General features: G+C 42.5%; 1 protein-coding gene across 2 annotated transcripts; it reads right to left on the minus strand.

Moving 5' to 3' along the window:
• Positions 1-1,841: 1,841 nt before the first annotated feature.
• CNOT11 (CCR4-NOT transcription complex subunit 11) lies at positions 1,842-17,048 on the minus strand. 2 transcript variants are annotated; one of them, XM_065061088.1, is made up of 7 exons: positions 16,526-17,048; positions 14,891-15,055; positions 9,541-9,753; positions 8,774-8,976; positions 7,826-8,028; positions 4,797-4,893; positions 1,842-2,201 (listed from the first exon to the last, which is right to left on the minus strand). In XM_065061088.1, the coding sequence occupies exons 1-7, from the start codon at positions 16,950-16,952 to the stop codon at positions 2,004-2,006; spliced, it is 1,506 nt and encodes a 501-aa protein (XP_064917160.1). In that variant the 5' UTR covers positions 16,953-17,048; the 3' UTR covers positions 1,842-2,003. The 2 variants fall into 2 exon arrangements, with proteins under 2 accessions (XP_064917160.1, XP_005504724.3); XM_005504667.4 differs by having other exon boundaries at positions 9,541-9,693; positions 16,526-17,044.
• Positions 17,049-19,103: the final 2,055 nt, after the last annotated feature.

Genomic DNA, 19,103 nt, shown 5'->3' on the forward strand with positions numbered 1-19,103 from the left:
AAATACTGTGAAGAGGCAGAACAGCCAGCTTTTGCTATAGCATCATAGTAGCAACCTTTTTTTTCAGTAAGGCTTAAATTCTTTCATAGTAAATCTGTAAATCATAAAGTAGATTGCAATGCCTTGAACCAGTAGTAATCAGTTTTCTGATCACAGAATCACAGAATCAACTGGGTTGGAAAAGACCTCAGAGATCATCGAGTCCAACCCTTGGTCCAACTCCAGTCCATTTACTAGATCATGGCACCAAGTGCCATGTCCAATCTCAGTTTAAAAACCTCTAGGGACGGCGAGTCCACCACCTCCCTGGGCAGGCCATTCCAATGCCTGAACACTCTCTCTGTAAAGAATTTCTTTCTAATATCCAGCCTAAATTTCCCCTGGCAGAGTTTAAGCCCATGCCCCCTTGTCCTATTGCTAACTGCCTGGGAGAAGAGACCAATCCCCACCTGGCTATAACTTCCCTTCAGGTAGTTATAGAGAGTGATGAGGTCACTTCTAAGCCTCCTCTTCTCTAAACTAAACAACCCCAGCTCCCTCAGCCTCTCCTCATAGGTCTTATGTTCAAGTCCCTTCACCAGTGTATTACTTACTCATAAGCTATAGTACTAAGTTCTAAACAAAAATATAAAATCTATGTAAAGGTTTTTTCAACCATACTTTTGAAGAGGGGTAGCTGTAGAGAAAAGCCAAATTGTACTTCAACTTCAGTAGATGTAAAGCATTAAGGTAAAGTTCAGAGCACAAGCTCAGTTAACTGTTGCTGCTAGCAATGACTTGTAAGTACCTTGGGCTTTAGAAGGAATATGTAGAATTGGAACAGATCTTGAGTAAATGCTACTTTATTTGGCCCAACACACCTTAACTCTGGGAAGCTATACAAGTCCAACTGCTAATGGCCAGAGAACGCTTCTCACAGGACTTCTTACCAAAAATTTATGGGATTTTTCAATCCAAGCAATTTAGCCATTTAGACTACTTGGAAAGAGAAAGATAAAAAAGAGTCTTGACCTTGCATTATTGATCTTGTACTTCATAAAGATTTGAAAAGTAGGCTTAAAAGAGCTTTCATTTATTGACCAGCATTAAATCAACACTAGCTATCTTTTCTAGTTGTTTTCTTTTTCAGTCCCAGGGCTTAAATAACAGCAGCTATTTTACTTACTGCTTAAAATAATACTTTAGCAGACTCTTTCCGCATTCCACCTGGCACCTAACACCTGAATGGCTCTCTGACCATATGCTTTAGAAGGAAAAGGCTATTTTAATTTTGCTAGCCACAGAGCAACTGCCTGCGCAAGTCTGGAATCTCACAACTTGGATTTTTATGGAAGAAATGGACCATCTTTCCTCAGTGAAACATGAAATAGTTACGATACTTCAACTACTGATGGTATCAGGCCCATGTTCTAGAAAAATTCTGTCATCTTGAAAAGAGAGAGTACTGCTCTGAGCGCACAGCACCCAACATTTCATTTCTGCAACATAGAGATAAACCTTTAGTTTCGTGTAGACATCAAGCCAGCCTTGCCCTTCCTCACTGAAGCCAGCATGCATTGTTAGAAGTTGTATCCAGCTCCTGGAACGCCTTAACACAGTAAAGGGAAAACAGGAACTGAAGTTACTTACCTTGGCACAAGTTTAGTTATTCAAAAGCAGTTTTGAACAGAGAGAGGGAGTACCAGATTTATACTTCAATTTGCTGTGAAACTGCAAGTATCATTTGCATTCTCTCTGGAAGTAGAGCCTGTAGTTCAGGATAAGCATATGACATACAGAGTTTAACACAGTCAAAAATAGCATAAGTGTAAGGCCTAACATTTCACAAAGTCAAGCCTCTGTATCAGAAAAAGCATTTATTGTTTAAACGCATAAAACGTTACTTATAATTAATCCAGTGATTTAAGTTTAAAATATACAATTAATTGGTATAGAACGCTGGCAGGATTGTAGTGGGGTTTTTTGGTGTGGGTGTTTGTTTGTTTTCCAGTGACACAGTGTTTTTATTTTGATGTTTTTGTTTCTGATGGATTTTCCCCAGTGTCTAATGTCTTCAGCAATCTGAAGAGGCCAGCTGCTTCTCGTATCCGACTGAACTCAATGCAGAATGCTTGCACTTCTATAAACAAGTCCTGGACATTAATAATTTTGTTTCTGATTAAAGACTGAAGAAAGACACAAACAAGACGCACCAAGCGGTTCTGAAACAGAAGAGAGAGGGTTTCATTATCCAGAGAAATATTTGCAACCACGTCAGTTGAAGGACTGTTGGCCCTCAGCAATGCCTCAACTGAGGCATTTCGAGAACAATTCCGTTTCAGCCATAATCTTGTTCATAAGCTTTGCACATGCAGCCCCTATATTTTTTTTTACCTCCCATACTGCTACTGTATTTAAATATTTACTCCTCTGCTTAGTAGTACTGTATTTCTGGATACAGGAGCTTTCTCAAGGTTAATCCCATGCACAAATTAAGCACAAGATCTACCTGTGCACTGTACTTGATTTATTGGGTATTCTCTGAATGTAGTCAGAGAGAAGGGATCATTGCTTAAGATGATGTCATCACTAGAGTCTCAGCCTTATTTTCTACAGTGACACCACAAAGAAAAATGAACAAGCTTCACATTTCAAAATTCCCCAGTCACCACATGATTAAGACACTCCATATGGGCAGTGACAGTAACAGGACCGATCCCAACCTTGCTTTGTGGGAAGGGCTCTGTCGCTGAATTAGCACATGACCCTCTTGCTGTCTTTTAGAAGGAAAGACAGAACACCTAATGCAAGAACACACCTCAGAGCTCACAGCTCATTTCCCACCTGACCCAGTGAAAAGATGGGATCTCAGAAGTGTTCCTCCTTCCTAAGTGCTGCTTAGGTAACACCTTGCAGAGCAAGCTCAGACTTGGGAAGTGGAAACCTAAGAACTGGCACCTACAACTTGCCATACACAGATCCAGTCACTAACCATCTGCGTTCTACAGAGTACATTTTCCTCAAGGACAAAATCAGATCTTACTCTACCATTAAAGTAGTCTCATACTTGACACTGTGAGAAGGAGTTGAACCCAAACCTGTCTCTAAAAGCAACTACATACATGAATGATGTTCATCAGGCAGAACTGAGGGGATTTGATAGATTGTGTCCAAAGTATTTTAAGTTATTTGACACCAAAAATAAGCTATAAACTATTTTTACAGGAACTGAGTTTACTCCTGCAAATTTTGCTACCTATACCAAGAGAATTCAGAAATGGAACAAGTTATTTCATTCACTGCAATCAGAAGGCATCACATTTTTTTTTCTTTCTTCAACACAAATTAGTTACAAGAGTAACTTCAGTAATTGAAGAACATGAAACTCTGACCAAAAGTACAAACCCAAGACACTGGCTGACTCCCAGTCCCTGAGGGTCATGCCTCTTCCAATACAAGTGGGTTTGTTCTGTGCTTTTCAAACAAAACATCTTGTGTCTTAGTTACTGCGAGGCCTCATACGCAGCATCAACAAGCATTAAGATCTCATGAGCTTTGCGTGCGACTCGGTGATCAGTACGTCTTCCTTGACCCTCTGTTCTTTTTGTCCCCTGCATGCCTGATGCACGGCTGCTATATGCTCTCAGCAGCCCCTCTGAGCACAGTGTCCCACCCTGTGGGCATATTCTCAGCTGCAGCCCAGCTCTGCTGCTATTTTCCTGTTCTGCTACCAAATGTAACAGGCACAGCTACTGAGCAGGTCACAGATCAAGCCGCCCATGTGTATCTGGGAGGTTTCCAAAGCAGAGATGCATCAGCAGCCACCGAAAGATAACAAATGGTTAGTCATCATCTCAAAGGGTACTGGGAACAAGACAGAAGGGGGTTTGCTGCTATCTAAACCCACACTGCACACGTATCCTGTGTGCTGCACGCAACTTTTGTCTCTGCAGCTTAAGTATACAGTAGAGCTAGAGAAGGACACCAAAAAAAGCTTAAGGAACAACCGCCTTGTTGCAAGAGACTAAAGAGGTCGCAGCCCTTCAGTACTGAGAGGAAAAAGCCAAGGCAAGACTTGGTCAAGATTCACAAAGCCTTGAGTAAACTGAACATGGAACTGGTTTTCACCAATGACGTATCCAAGAAAACAAGTTCTACTGGGAACTTGGTGAAACCAACAGATTGGTTTACGATAAAAGGAAGCACCTTGCACAGCATGTAGACAACCTTGTGTTCCAGAAGCGTGGAAACTTCCCGGGGGTAAAGATCCTTGAGGTGGCTACACCTGCATGCTGGTACTGAGGAGGCAGGACAGGCTTGGGAAGTGGAGAGTACGGTGTTAGGAAGATAGAAAAGAGGTGGTTTCTAGGTCTTTGAGGAGATCCGCATGCTGTTTTAGGTCTGTAATAGTCATGACTGAAGGGCAAGACTACCACATAAGTTTTGTAACATCACCTCAAAAGGTCTGGAAGTGGTGGGCACACTTGTACAGACAAGAGACTTGAAGCTTAAAACTAAGCAGAAGGCAAACAACTAATAGTGCGAGTGAAGAAAAGGCACACTGGGTAACAGATAACCCGAGTCACACAGAACTGCAGTTTTGCCAGGGAGACATGTATTTCATCTACAAAAACCAGAGAATAGTAGTTACCTGTGAAGTCTTATGAAAAGGTTAACACTATAAAGAACTGCATAGTGTGTTAGGAAAAAAAGAAGTGCCTTTGAAATAAAGAAGCAATAAGACAGATTAATTTAATGTTATGAGCCTTGTAAAATCTCAGCACATATTTCCCCCACCAATTTACTGAAGTACTCACCTGCATATATTTGTCTTTAATCTGTTCACAGGTGGAGATACAATTGGAGATATAAAGATGAATAAATTCAGGTGGGAGATCAACTGCAGTAGTAAGCCTGTTCAAATTAAAAATATTCAGTGGTTTATGAAGCGATAAATCTTGTGATTCCATTTTAAAACAGATGAGTTACACCTATGATACTAGTTTCTTTCCAGTCATGTCATACAGAGCTGATTTCTGACAGCTTCCACAGACATATTTCCACATATTTCTAATAATTTAAATTTATTCATTAAGAGTCAAAAGCTTTTTTTAACTCTGACACAGTACAGAAGACAAGTTTGATTGGTTTCTAGTATATTGGACACACCTACAAACATTTGCTATATATTACACAAATGAGTCAATGATACTAGTTTCCTATTTACAATGAAGCCCCCAAGCTGTCAGAGTACCAAGATGCTTCTGCAGTAAGCACTGCAATACAATTTTGCTTATTCATATTTGAATTTCAGGTACTGAATTTAGATGCTGAACTCCCTCCCTTAAGTACACAACTGGAATAACTCCTTTGTTACATCAAAGGATCAGTCTTCTTAGTTCCCTCAGATCCGTATTTTAGTCCTAGGAACTGAAACAACACAGCTACAACTCAAACAAAAGAGACCCTGATTAGATGAAAATGTCAACTAGAGATTAATGATGCATGATCATCTCAGAAGCTTCTTACTGCAAAAGAATTGGAGAACTATTGCAATAAAGAATAGTATTACTGTATTTTTAAGGGTTAACAGCAAAGCACACCTATTTGTGGTTTAACAAGAGCGACTACTGAAGTATTTGAGCTGCCACTGTTTCTTAAATTGAAAAAGCAATAGAGTTCTCTAAACATGACAACATATACTAAATGTAGAACTGCCATGAAGTTACAACATAATTTGATCAAAGTAACTCTACTCACAGTCCTATCTCAATTAGTGAAAGGTGGGGAAAACAGTGTTTTAGACATTTTAGTTTCATGGGTTTGCCTTATTTCACTTAATCAGTGTCTCCCTGTTGGCACTGACAGTCGTTTTGCAGTTAAAGTTGTTCCTATGGCAGTGATGCTGTGGGACAACCAGCATGCCTGACTGGTGGCACAGCTATCCTGAGTAAAAGCTCTTTTCTTCTCACTGTTTCTCCACGTTGTGATCATTAGCCCAACTTCAGGGCAGTAACTGCTCTCGGTCTGCACCAGTAGGGAGGGATTTATTTCAGAAATATTTCTTTCCTCAAATGATACTTAAGGCGCAATTCAACTCTGCTGCAAAGAGACTGCTGAACAAGGCTGATCTGGTAGCTCACACTCAGGAACTGGCAAGAAATGAAGAAAGTTAAGTGGGAGAGATGTACTTTTGTAGCTTGTGGGGATTAGCTGTCTGACAAGTTTTCCCATTGAAGGGGCCAGCATTCTATTAAGAAAATGGGTTGTACCTACGTGCAGAAATTATTCCCAATGAAGACAGGGCACGAACGTAAAGCAGGATGGTGATTTAACAATGCCACCTGTTGTTCGCTTAAGCCGCATCAAGAATGCAAGTTGCGTTTAAGCAGATTAACTGCGTGGCGTTAACTTCTGGGGAGGATTCTCACAGTGACTGCCCTTTGTCCCACTGTAGTCTTATCTTCCACACAAGCATCCCTCAAGAAGCAGCAAAACTGACATTTCCAGATGCCCTAATAAAACACAACGGCTACCTCAGATGGAAGAGAAGACAGAAGCTAGAGATGAGGCTAACTTTTAAGATATGAGAAAAGAACATGAGTTCTTCATCAGGAGCAACTGGATTGTGACCCACTAGAGGGAGTGACAATCACTACAGTGACACAACCATACGCATCGAGTAACTGGTTATTTTGCAAGTCAGTAACTAAATTTACAGCTTCCTGGGACGCAGGACATAGACTTGCTAGTGAAATTCATATATTAACCAGGAACCTGATGTTTGACTAAAACTTTAGACATGCTATAGATTGCAGTGACAGACTGCCTTAAGTGATACCTATTTTAAATCGTTTTGAGCTGGATGTATCAAACAGTTTGATAACATTATTTTCTACTACTTATCAAAAAGGCTTGAAGTTATCCACAATACAACATGTATTTCCCCATTCCTTTCAAAGTAGAAACACTTCACTAACATTAAAGAGTGACATAAGTGAATAAGCCACTCCATTTGTAGAACAGGGAAACTAGCATCACACTTGTACCATAAATGTGCTTTATACCATACCTAAAAAGGTAAATGGCATGTTATAAATAATTTATATTATATCAATTTAAATAAAAATAGAAAAGCATATATATTTATAAAATATAAAAATTAAAATTATAAATTATTAATGTAAAAAGTAAAGTCAATGCCTTCAGCACCACATCTTTCTGCTGGAAAATTGTGGGGTTTTTTTCCTGTTAAGCAGTTTTGCTGCTGCTAATAGGAAGCTGTTAACATTACAGTAATATTTTAAAATAGCACTGCTGTAAAAAGGAACCTGAAAATTGGCAGCTTTCTCTGAACTTGGCACTGGAGATGTTTGAGAGGTTCAATTCTTTATTACCAACCCACAGCTAACTTCACAAATTTAATCTGGACTAAAATAAGAGGGTTTGGGGTTTTTTTTCTTTTAACTACAGGGCACCACCAACAGGAACTCTGTGAAAAGCAAGTAGAGCCTTTATGAAAGAAACAGATTTAGTCTGGTAGTCATAGAAAGCTAAAAATCCACAGCACACTCTTCCTTTGCAGGATTAATCAGTTTGGTTAATATTTATTATTAAGACTTAAAACAACAAACAGCATAGGAAAACTGAAAAGAAAATGACAGTTTGATACTCTTTTCCTTCACTGTAATCTGACTAGTCATTTTTTCCATTCTTGTTACTTTTCGTAGTCTTTGGAATGCATCCAAACACAGCCCCATGGCCAGCCTCACGATCATTTAATAACTGTTCAGTTATTTATTTTATATACTTAAGAAAACCTTCCTAGATTTGAGACAGTACTCACCGGTTTACAACTTCCATTGAATGTAAGGACATGTCCATGTTGACCAAGACAGAAAAATACTCTGTTATCTGACTGGACTGCATCAGTTTCAGCAACATTTCTATAGCTACTAAAGGATTGTTTTCAACCAGGTCTGGCAATTTGGCAGGAGTGAGACCAATATGGTAAACGAGCTTGGGGTCCTTTTCCAGTTCTCCAAGGAGCTGTAAAGAAAAAAGACTTATGTGTTTATTTTTTTATAAACTATTCACATTACTGCCTGAAGAAACTGCTGTAACACATCTAAGCTACAGGACAACGACAACCCTTTAGATTTAGGCATCTCTATTGAAAGACACTGGAGGTATACCTTAACATTTCTATGTAAAGGCAACTGTGCCCATAAAGACTTTTAATAGAGCATTTATTAGTCTTTTCTCAGTGGATGGCAAGGAAGGGAAGGAAAAAAAAACCATGAAAAGTTTCAGCCTTCTTTAGTTTCCTGCCCAGCGGAAAGAAGCTTCAATTTCAAGTTCACTGTTGTCAGAAAAAGTTCTGGAAATAAAGGACACTTTGTAGTGCCATCATCGTTATTATAAAAAAAACCCACTGAAATCAGGGCTAATAATATAAAACTGAGGAAAAATAAAATTCAGTGTTGGCATTTCTGAAATAATTACTTAGCAAAACCTTCCACAGAAGCACAAACAACTTTTTTATAAGAGTATTTTTCCAGGCAGAAAAATATTGGTGCCACTTATTTATCAACTGTAACTATGTTTACTCAATGCTATGAAAATTAAAGATTTCTTCCTTATTCATATGTACCCAAGTCAAAACTCTTCAGCTTTTACAATTTAAAGTACTTGGAGCTTCCATCAATTAAAGTGATCCAAATTTCTAAACTGCATGTGTTAAGAAACAGCTTGTTCGAAAACCATTTTAGACAGATAAGTGCATGATACTTACCTGTGTCTGCTGTGGGGAAGTCAAGGGACTTTTAAAAGCTTTTGCCATGATTCTTTTTATCTCCACTCCAGTGCTGTTTTTAACACACATTGACTTATCCCACTGAATTGTGTGATCTGGCTCTATCGGATTTAACCACGCCAATTCATCCTCACATATATGGAGTGGAGGCGGCGGTCGAATAAACTCTGGTCGAAAGTGACCTAAACCAGCAACATGAAACATTAAGCTTCAAGTATTCAGTTTTCCAACAGTACAAAAAGAAACTCCCCAGGGCCCAAATTTCTTTAAGCTATTGTAACAATGAGAACGGCATTATTATCTTATTTGCCCCTCAGAAAAACATTTAATTCTGATTTTTAGTGACACTGTTACATCAGTCTGTTTTTCCTCTTGATTCAGATCACCAGGTTACTGATTCTATGGTCTTTTTTCCTTCCACAGCAATTGCTTCCTTGGAAGGTGTTAACACTCAATGCAGATCTTACCATAGGGGACTAAGATCTGAGGGGCATCAGACCAAGTGTTTTAGCCAACAGATGAGCTGGGTAACAGCTTGAAGACAGGCTCCAGATTTTTAAAAATCTAGAAATGTGAACACTGCTGAGTCTGATCTGGAGACAGCCAGACACAGTTCTGCACTGTTTGATTCATCTTTATTCCCATTTCATACCTTGGAAATACTTCTGAATTGCATTTCATCTGGAGAAGTATAACAACATGGCATGTCATGAGTTACAGAAACAAAGATGTGAAAATGCACATACTTTCTATAGGAGGTTTTGGTCCACTCACTAAGGCTTCCGTGATCTGGGAGGCAACGGAGCTGTCAAAACCGGAGTTGGAAGAATCTGGGTCAGGATCGCTGAGAATGCTGGGGAAGCTGGCCTTGCTCTGCGTTGGCAATTCGGACTGACGTTCTGAAAGAAGGCCAGTCCATGATATTAAAGCATAAAATTGAAACAGAGATGCCTGGAATACTAAAAGCAGTAAGAAACAAGGAACTTTAGTAGAGAAGAACTAGCTTAAAAAAAAACACCAAACAAGCAAAACCAGATAACATCAACATGAAATTTAGCACTGTGTGAGGCGGCTAGTACTCAGAGTGCCAGCTGACAGGCAGGGGACAGGGGTATGCAGCAAGGATAAAGAATAGAAATTAATCTGGAACATAGTCTTGGCTTTAGAAAAGGTAAGTACCCGATGTAATCTGCATCTAAAAGCACATTACTAGGTTCACATGGTACTCTTGAAAGAGTTCATATGCTATATCTAGTTTTACAATCAGTTCTTCTTGGAGCAGGGAAAAATCTACAGAGATACATTTACAGGCTCCACAACAATGATGGTCATACTAGACCTGACCTGGAGTCAGCTATTCAGATTTATCCAACACATTCCAGTGGCACTGTGGAAACTGCTTTTGCCTTCTCTGTCAAGCTACAGCAAGTGCTTGAGTGGAAAAAGATGGAGTTTGTTAAGTGATTCTACATACATCACCATTAAAGCAAACCGGAAAGGAGCTGAAAGTATCCCTTTAAAGGCCAAATTACAGAATATAAACAAACAACATAAAAATAAGATTAAATTTAGTATATACAACTGGAGACTTGAAGGATATGCAGCTCAATACTTGCAGTCAGATTCTTAGTCGTTCTCTTGTCAAAATCTACCAGTCTTCTGTACCTAAAGACTTAATAGCTGATCTTCTATGTTCTCTATATTTTTTGAGAGATCACATTCTCCATTGCTTTGGCAAAACACCCCAAAACAAATGCCAGCAGAAAAACAAAAACAAAACAAAACCCAACTCCCCCCAAAATAAAATAAAATTAGAAAACAAACAAACAAGCAAACATGGAAAACCAAAACCAAACATGAAACACACACACAAAAAACCAAAACCCAAACACATACAAAAAAACCCCACACATACAAAAAAAAAAAACCACTACAGACCATCACCTTACACCCCTCCTTCCCTCCATAGAGGACCTTACAAAATTGTTGGTACCACACGAGGAATCCCTTGATAAAGTGCCACGCGAATCTAAACACTGCTTTTTCTGAGTAATAAGTGTAGCGCTGTCAGATTCAGCGTGCTGTCCCTACCACTCCTAAGCCAAGTGTGCTTGCTACTTTCCGCACAATCACATTAACTCTTTCTGGCTTCCCATGCATGTCAACTATTTCCCACAACCCCAAACAAATCCATGAGAGATGCTGAAACTGTGAGTGACAAAAGGCTCATCAAAACAGCACCATACATTGCTGATTTATTTTTTGGCTTTCTGTCTTACTTTATCCAATTATTTCAGATCACGCAAACATTTGCGTATATCCTCACTGAAGCAGCACAGCACAGTATGTTTTGCTGTTAAAGGCAACGACCAGCATACTTTTCAGTTGTTTTCAAAAAAAACAAAACCAAAACAAAAAACCAACACAACACAATTTTAAAAGTCAAAGTCCAAATGAGCTGGTTTATAAAATGTCTTCAGCTTTTATAAACTGCTTCAAACTCCAGCTTGTGAGTACTTTCATTTAGCCAATGAACAGGATTGATTTAACAAATTAAGTTTGTCCTGGTTTTGTTAAAAACAAGTTTCTCTTTCAGTGAATTTTGCCTGTCAGCTAAAGCCTTCATATTAACTGCATTTTCCTGGAGAACCAGACACATGTTTTGGTAAACCTAGCAATGGAATGCAAACTTATCAATAAGCACGGATGGACATCTCGCGAGAGGGGCGACAAGAAACTGACCAATGGTGTATAACATTCCATTCACGTGAATACTTCATATAAAGTGGGAGATCACGAGGATCTTGTCCCTTTTTCCCTTTTGCCTTTGCTTTTTCCCTTCTGCTTATGGCCGACATTAGGAGAGGACCTTGCTAGTCGTCCCTGCAAACTGAGGCCTAGTGACAGACTGAATCCAGTTCCGGTTGGCTGCAGAGTCCAATCCAGGGCTTCGGGTGCTGGCTCTGCAGTTGCTGAGACTTTCAAGATTGGTTTTGTATATTTTGTATTATTTTCTCTATTCTTATTAGTAGCATTAGTAAAACATCTTTAATTTTTCCAACTCTCTTCTCTCTGTCCTTCTTTCCCTCCCGATCACCTGTCCTGAGTGGGAACGGGGGAGAGGAAGGGGCAAAAAAGGGGACGTGGGGGGGAGACGGGGTTAATAATACATCTGCCAGGGTTTTATTGTCACCCAGCAATCTTAACCCTCGACAAAGTTCTATGGAGAAAAAAAAGAATCTAAATGATTAATGATGCTTAATTAGAAATACAAAAGTTTAAGATAAAGTCCTTCAATTAATTGATTTTAGAAGCCTGCATGAGCCCTTCGTTATATCCATTGATGACCAAAAGCTCACCTTCACTGCTTCAGCTATTAGGGCTGGATCAACAGTTTCAGGTAACCAAAAGTGAGAATTAGAACATGCTAATTTAACAGAAAAGTACATAGCATCTTGAACCAAGACACCTAAATTAGAAAAAACAACAAACCAACCAAAACAACCTTAAAACAATCACTTAGGTTACCTTACAATGCTTTATTTGTTGTTGTTCTTTTTACAGGTAAATTGAAGCCGCCTTTGATTTTTAAAGGAAAGCTCTCCAATGTGTGACAAACTTCAGTTCAGTACAGGTCGATTACTCTCAAATAAGAGTTAGCAGTTACTAGCACTTTGCCAAAAGACCCATCCCTGAAACTAGGAGAAAGTGGTATTTTTTTAATATATATATATATACAGTAACACACTAGATGAAAAAAACAATTTATAGGCAGAGACCAAGGCTTGAAGAAACATTCTATAGACCAACGGGAGAAGATAACAAAGCAAGTTTTAATACTCAATCCCAAGATGCTTTATTCCAACACACTATTTTTGGGGGGAAAAGACCAAACCAACCAACAAAAACACCACCACACAAAAAAAATACAAAAAACCCCTCACAAAACAAACAAAAAACACCCCACAAAACGAACAAAACCCACACACAAAGCAAACAAAACCCCACCACAGCCAGAAACACCACCATACATTTGCACATGAATTATCACAATGAGTTCAAGTTCAGAAGACAAGCAAACTACTTTTTTCCTCCTTTTGCAAAGAAACCCAAAACTATTGGTATGGATACACTGACCTAAAAAAAAAAAAAAATGCTCTCTAAATTATTTAAATTGATTTTGCAAGTATATGCTAAACCAAGTCAAAATCCTCCTGCTCTAAATAGCTCTGAATTCATCTCAAGAGCCACAATTTTGAAGGGCCACAAAGTCTTTCAGCTGTTACACTGTATGAAATGTGGGGGGAAAGGGTGTAAACAAACATTGTATCTTGGCACTGTACTACAAGTATTTATGCACTGTCAGCAGCACAGCTTCATCCTGCATATTGAATCATTATAAGAAATATGCTGAAAACTTCACAGACCTTCTGAAACATGACAAATAGAGAGTCAAGAAGCATCGCAATATTAAAATGAGCAAAAGATCTATCTTCTAAGAAAGTGAATAGCAAGCCGATGTTTATTCTACGGAGCTACAGCAAGAAGCCTGAGATATACAAAATGAAACTTTTTTGAAGTTATTTTGTTACATAACTCCTACAGCTGCTCATAAGCAATTAATTACGCACATTTACTGTATTATATAAATAATGATACAAGCACATCATACAGGGCTTAATTTTGCAAAGCCCCAATAATGACTTTATACTGTACTTTAAGCCATCAGTGTTTTCTATTATTTTTAAAAAAAGGACAAATTAAAAATCATGGACTAAAGTACCCATCCATTCAACTACAGTTTTGAAGTTCTCTACAGGTTTTATTTTTAGTGAGAACAAACTGTTCAGAAGGCAAACACTGTACCAAGGGGAAAACAAATCAAAACAAATAACTCCAGGCTTCTTTAAGGCATCACAGGTGCCTTATGCAAAAAAAAAAAAAAATCACAACTTCAAGTTTCACAAAATCTGAATTCACACAAGTATTCGAAAAAAACACGGCAGAATGAATAGAACAAGAACCAGATGGGTTTGTTTCACCCCTGAAAGTATTTTAGGGCATCAATTTGCAATTTCAAAAGATCCCACAGTCTGGAAACGGTAGCTAAAGAGGACACCAGAGGGCATTTCTACACTGTGAACAAGGGACAGTATACCACAGCATAACAAGCCAGGGACAGATTCTACAGGGAAAAAACCAAACCAAAACAAACAAACAAAAAACCAAAACAAAACAAAAAACAACAATAACAAAAAAATCACTCAACAAACAAAACAAAACAAAACAAACAAACAAACAGAAAAGATGACAATATAAAGATACAACTGCAGGATGGAAAAGCCTAGTTACTGCCTGACCTCAAAGCAGTAAACCACACTTTACAGAAATAAAAGCAGGATGGTAGGTTTTTAAGCAAAAAGGTCCATTTGCACATACCTAGGGAAAAAAAAAACACACTATTTTTTTGCTGTCCAAACCGGCTCCTCCTTCCCAACAATATTTTCATATTTCAGATATAGCTCCAGATGTGACTCATCAGTCAATGTGATCAGAACAATCATGTTCCTGCTCCTTTTCTCCTGTCAAAGGACAAGCATTACATCGCTTTTCTTCTTAATCTAGTAAAAGTAGTCCACCTTCCCATTCTTGAGCTAACACTGTAAGATCTGACTTTCTTTTGTAAAACTGAAGATTTAATTGTAATAGCCAATTTTCCAGGTGCATTTGAAGTACTGGTACATGACAGCGTGACAGTTATTTTGTGTTCTGTCATGCTAGAAGTACTGCAGAGAGTGAAAAGGGACAAAAATACACACACACAAAAAGAACCAAAGCTTTAGATGTAAATCTTCCTGTATTCACAAGACATTCTCATGTTTAAGGCAGTGGCTGATGCTGAAGTATGACAAAACTGTTAAGACGTAATCTCTGCTTGAGATTTCTTTATGTGCTTGAACATGGGTTTGAAGACTAAAGCATAGTACAACCTTTTTCATATTTATGATAAACAAGAGTGTTTCTCAAGTAACTCATAACCATGTTACAACCAGCATTTCCACTCATAATTGAACTACAGCTTCATCTCCTCCTTACCTGCTAATGCCAGCTGAAGACCACTTATATCCACTGACTGGGCCATGTTCCCCACATCCATTGAAGCAATCTGTCGAGGAGTCTTCTTGAACAGTTCTCTAGGGGGGGCCAGCATCAGCTGAGAAAGAAAGAATTTTTCTGGAGGAGTTATGGGAGGTAAGAAGCCTGTGGAAACAAAATGAAAAACAATCTCTGACTTTCAAGGCAGCAGCATTAATGGTTTCCATATACTTCACAGAGAACAGCAAAAATAAAACACAAACTGATGTGTTATTTATGGCAAGATCCATGCAACTGAAGAGTCTTTGCTGAGCACATATAAAACTGCTACCTATTCAGCTCCTAAAGTGATGAAAGATACAGCGTTATACTGACCTGTATGATCACAGAATAGTTTGGGTTGGAAGGGACCTTCAAAGGCCATCTAGTCCAACCCCCTGCAATGAGCAGGGACATCTGCAACTAGATCGAGTTGCTCAGAGCCCCGTCCAGCCTGGCCTGGAATGTCTCCAGGGATGGGGCATCTACCACCTCTCTGGGAAACCCGGGTCAGTGTTTCACCACCCTCATTGTAAAAAAATTCTTCCTCGTGTCTAGCCTGAAATATGAGTCTTGCCAGCAGCATGGGAACATCTGGGAGGTATCTCAACATGCAATATCTGATGCTAAGTCAGTTGCAGTGGTTTCTTTACATGCTTTCCACTTTAGACAGGTAGAGAGCTATTAAATACGACCAGACATTGCAATTCATACTGTCAGTTATAAAAGTAACTTTTTTAGAAACTGATTTACCCATTGCTGCTGTGCTTGCATTTATTGAAGTGGAGAAAACAGTGTTTCATGAACTTAAGAGACTTGTTTCACAGCTTTAAAGCCACCAAAATCCTCCCGTTACCTCCAGGGCTTTGTAACGGGTTCCTTCCCAAAACCCCATGTTACGGTCCAACCAAGCGCTCTGTCAGACACCAAGCCTCGCCTTGACAAGCTCCCACCACTTTTTTTCCAAACACGGGAAGCATAAAGACCCTGGCGGGAAGCCGAGCTTGAGCAGCGATATAGAATCATAGAATCACAGAATGTTAAGGATTGGAAGGGACCTCGAAAGATCAGCTAGTCCAACCCCTGCTGGAGCAGGAACATCTAGATGAGGCTACACAGGAATGTGTCCAGGTGGGTTTTAAATGTTTTCAGAGAAGCAGACTCCACAACCTCCCAGGGCAGCCTGTTCCAGTGTTCTGTTGAGAAGTTTCTTCTCATATTCAAGTGGAACCTCCTGTGCCCCAGTTTGTACCCACTGCCCCATGTCCTATCATTGGTTGTCACCGAGAAGAGCCTGGCTCCACCCTCACGGCACTCACCTTTTACATATTTATAAACATTAATGAGGTCATCCCTCAGTCTCCTCCAAGCTAAAGAGACCCAGCTCCCTCAGCCTTTCCTCATAAGGGAGATGCTCCACTCCCTTAACCGTCTTTGTTGCCCTGCGCTGGACTCTCTCCAGCAGTTCCCTGTCCTTCTTGAACCGAGGGGCCCAGAACTGGACACAATATTCCAGATGCTGCGGAGCGGGGAAGCCGCCGCGAGGGCTCCTCCGGCCGTCCCGCCTCACACCCCCACCCCGGCGGCGGGACGCACCTGAGAGCGGCGTCCGCTCGGCCTCGTCGCCGCCGCGCTCGGGCGCGGGGTTGAGCAGGTGCGCGAAGACGGCAGCGAAGGGGTTGGCGGCCAGGGGCTCGGTGCGGTACATCTCCCAGAGGAGGTAGAGCGCGGTGAGGCGCTGCGCGGGGCTGGGCAGCAGGTCGGGCTGCTGCAGCAGGAGGACGAGGACGGAGCCCAGGCGGAAGTGTTCGGCCTTGCCGAAGTAGTGGTGGAAGGCGCTGGAGAGGCCCTCGAAGGTGCTGCCGCCCGCCTCCTCCGACACGATGCTCAGCAGGCTCGACAGCTCCTTCGGCGACAGGCTCATCCTGCCGCCCGCCGGCCCGCCGCCTGCCGCGCCGCCCGACTCGCCCGCCTCCGCTCCCACCTGAGTGCCGGGCGCCGGGCTGCCCCCGCCCCCGGGCATCCGCCCGCACCCGCCGCCGCCGCCGCTCCGGCCCGGCCCCGCCGCCTCCCGCTGCCGTAACGCCGCGCGCGGTGTTGCGCCGGCCCCGCTTTACGGCACGGCCGTAAAAGCGGCAGGGCTGACGGGGCGTTCCGGCTCGGCGCCGGGGCGGCGGGGAGGCGCGCACGCCATTGGCCGCGCGGCGGGGAACGGGGGGAGCGGCAGACCGGCGCTCGCGCCCCCGCCCCGCGGAACGGGATTGGCCCCAGCTGCCCGCCGGGGGCGGGGCGAGCGCGGGGGATTGGCTGCCGCCGCGGGGTGCCGCGCGCTGCCGCGGGGAGCCGTTGAGACCTGCAGGGGGAGCCCGGCGGCGCGCGGGCCGAGGTGGGGGTCTGTTTCTCCTCCCGCCGCCCGGGATGGCGGGAGCGACGGCAGCGGCGCGGGGCGGTGAGAGCTCAGCCCCGCGCTGTCAGGGGCGGCCCCGCTCCGACAGGGCGCGGCGGTGCGGGCTGCCCGCGCCCACCGGCGGGGCCCCGTGGCCTCCAGCGAGGCAGCTGCGGCTGGCGGCCCGGAGGGAGCGGGGCGGGGGTCGGCCCGGCGTGGGGAGCTGGAAGATGAGATTCCTTCAGGGAGGAGGCGAAGGAGCTGAAGCGGAGCCCCGTCTGCACGTCCCGCTGTGGGCGCTGCTCCCTGCCCAGGTGTGGGTCCACTTCTGGCTGAGGAACAGCTCAGCACCGTTGTGTTTGACAACAGGATGGCGGCACGTTTGATCACATCCCGCTGTGAAATCATCCCGTGGCTTTCTGAAAGAAGGGGAGCGTCCACCCCAGACACCTTCCCCGTCATCACCCCAAATGGGAGGGAAGGCACGTTCCAGACCTGCTGTGAGGGGTTGTGTGTCCCTGAGAGCGACTGGAAAGAGAGAGACGCCAAGGCCGTGCTTCCATCAGCAGCCATGGCAGCCTGGCCTTGCCACTGGCAATAAACAGAAAAGGTGGTGGTCGCCTCCTCCCCCTGCCCACCTCTGCCCTGCCCAAAGGGCATCCTGGAGGGTAGCGTGCATCCCCTACTTCATGATCCAATTCAGCTGAGAACTATCCGCTTTGCTGACGAGGTTCTCGGCAGAGCTGGAGGATGGTGAGCTGCGATAGTGTGTGATGGAAGTCAGGGATGGAAGAACATCTCTGTTGAGGGGGGTGATCTGTTTCACGCAAGCTACCTTTGTGGATGCGCATCTTGAGGGACAGCCACTCGAGATGCATCAGGCCTAGCCTGAAGGAGCGCTGAGGGCATGACCCGGGGGAAAGCTTTTTGTGGTATATGCTGAGAGAAGAGCTTGGAAAGTCCTGAGAGCAGACATTGCTTCTGCTGATTCTTCTAGTATCAGTACTCCCAAGTCACCCAGCCCAGAAGACCTTGGCTTTCTAGTTAGCCATGCTGCTATACATGGTGAGATTAGGTTTCTAAAATAATATGGATTGAAAGCTAATGTTCTGAGTATAGACTGAGTAATAGGAGTGTTCCTTAATTTACGTGATCGATGGGAAAGAAACCCAGATCTGAATGGTGTAAAGGCTTCATGTACATATACAGACATTAAAAAACAATGACTTTGGGGAAAAAAAAATGGTCCACAGCCGTGTGAGGTGTGATCTGAAAGACTTGTTGATAGAGCAGCAACTCCTCAGCTGAGTAGGTGACAGTGAGAGGTCTGTTTTCAAGATACACACCTGGAATAGTAAAGCAGATGGAAGAGGATGCCAGTGAGCTTCCTGCCGCGGCCAAACAGTGGAGTCCTTGGAAGTCTGGGTCCTTGGAAGTTTGGACTTTACTAATAGCTGCAGTGAGGACTTTAACCAAGAATTTGGAGGAAGATGAAAGGATTGCAAATTGCTGAGGAAGTTAGCTGTGTAAGTGTGCAGCAGGTCTAGCTGGATAACTTTTGAATGCACGGACATGATACAGAGCTTTCCTGCCTTACTTGTGACACAGAGAGAGAAGGAGCTGAGTATCTATCTTCAGTCAAATCATGCAGAAGATCAGTATTTTAAAGAGGAAGACTCCGGGCCAGAAGAAGTTCCTCATAACTCAGTGAATTTCTGTATGAACAGTTGGAAAGATGAGCACTTCAGTGTTCAGTCAATGAGAAGACATTTCAGTTTGCAGAAGAGC

Source organism: Columba livia, chromosome 1 (genome assembly GCF_036013475.1).
Source record: "Columba livia isolate bColLiv1 breed racing homer chromosome 1, bColLiv1.pat.W.v2, whole genome shotgun sequence".
In the NCBI taxonomy this organism is placed as follows: domain Eukaryota; kingdom Metazoa; phylum Chordata; class Aves; order Columbiformes; family Columbidae; genus Columba; species Columba livia.

Bases quoted from the DNA above. Each gene is read 5' to 3' on its own strand.
- CNOT11 (XM_065061088.1), bottom strand. From the start codon at position 16,952: ATGCCCGGGGGCGGGGGCAGCCCGGCGCCCGGCACTCAGGTGGGAGCG. The intron at 9,754-14,890 runs GTAAGGAGGAGA...TACTGCTTTTAG, and splicing joins TCTTCAGCTGGCATTAGCAG to TATTCCAGGCATCTCTGTTT. The intron at 4,894-7,825 runs GTGAGTACTGTC...TAATTTGAACAG, and splicing joins TCAATGGAAGTTGTAAACCG to GCTTACTACTGCAGTTGATC.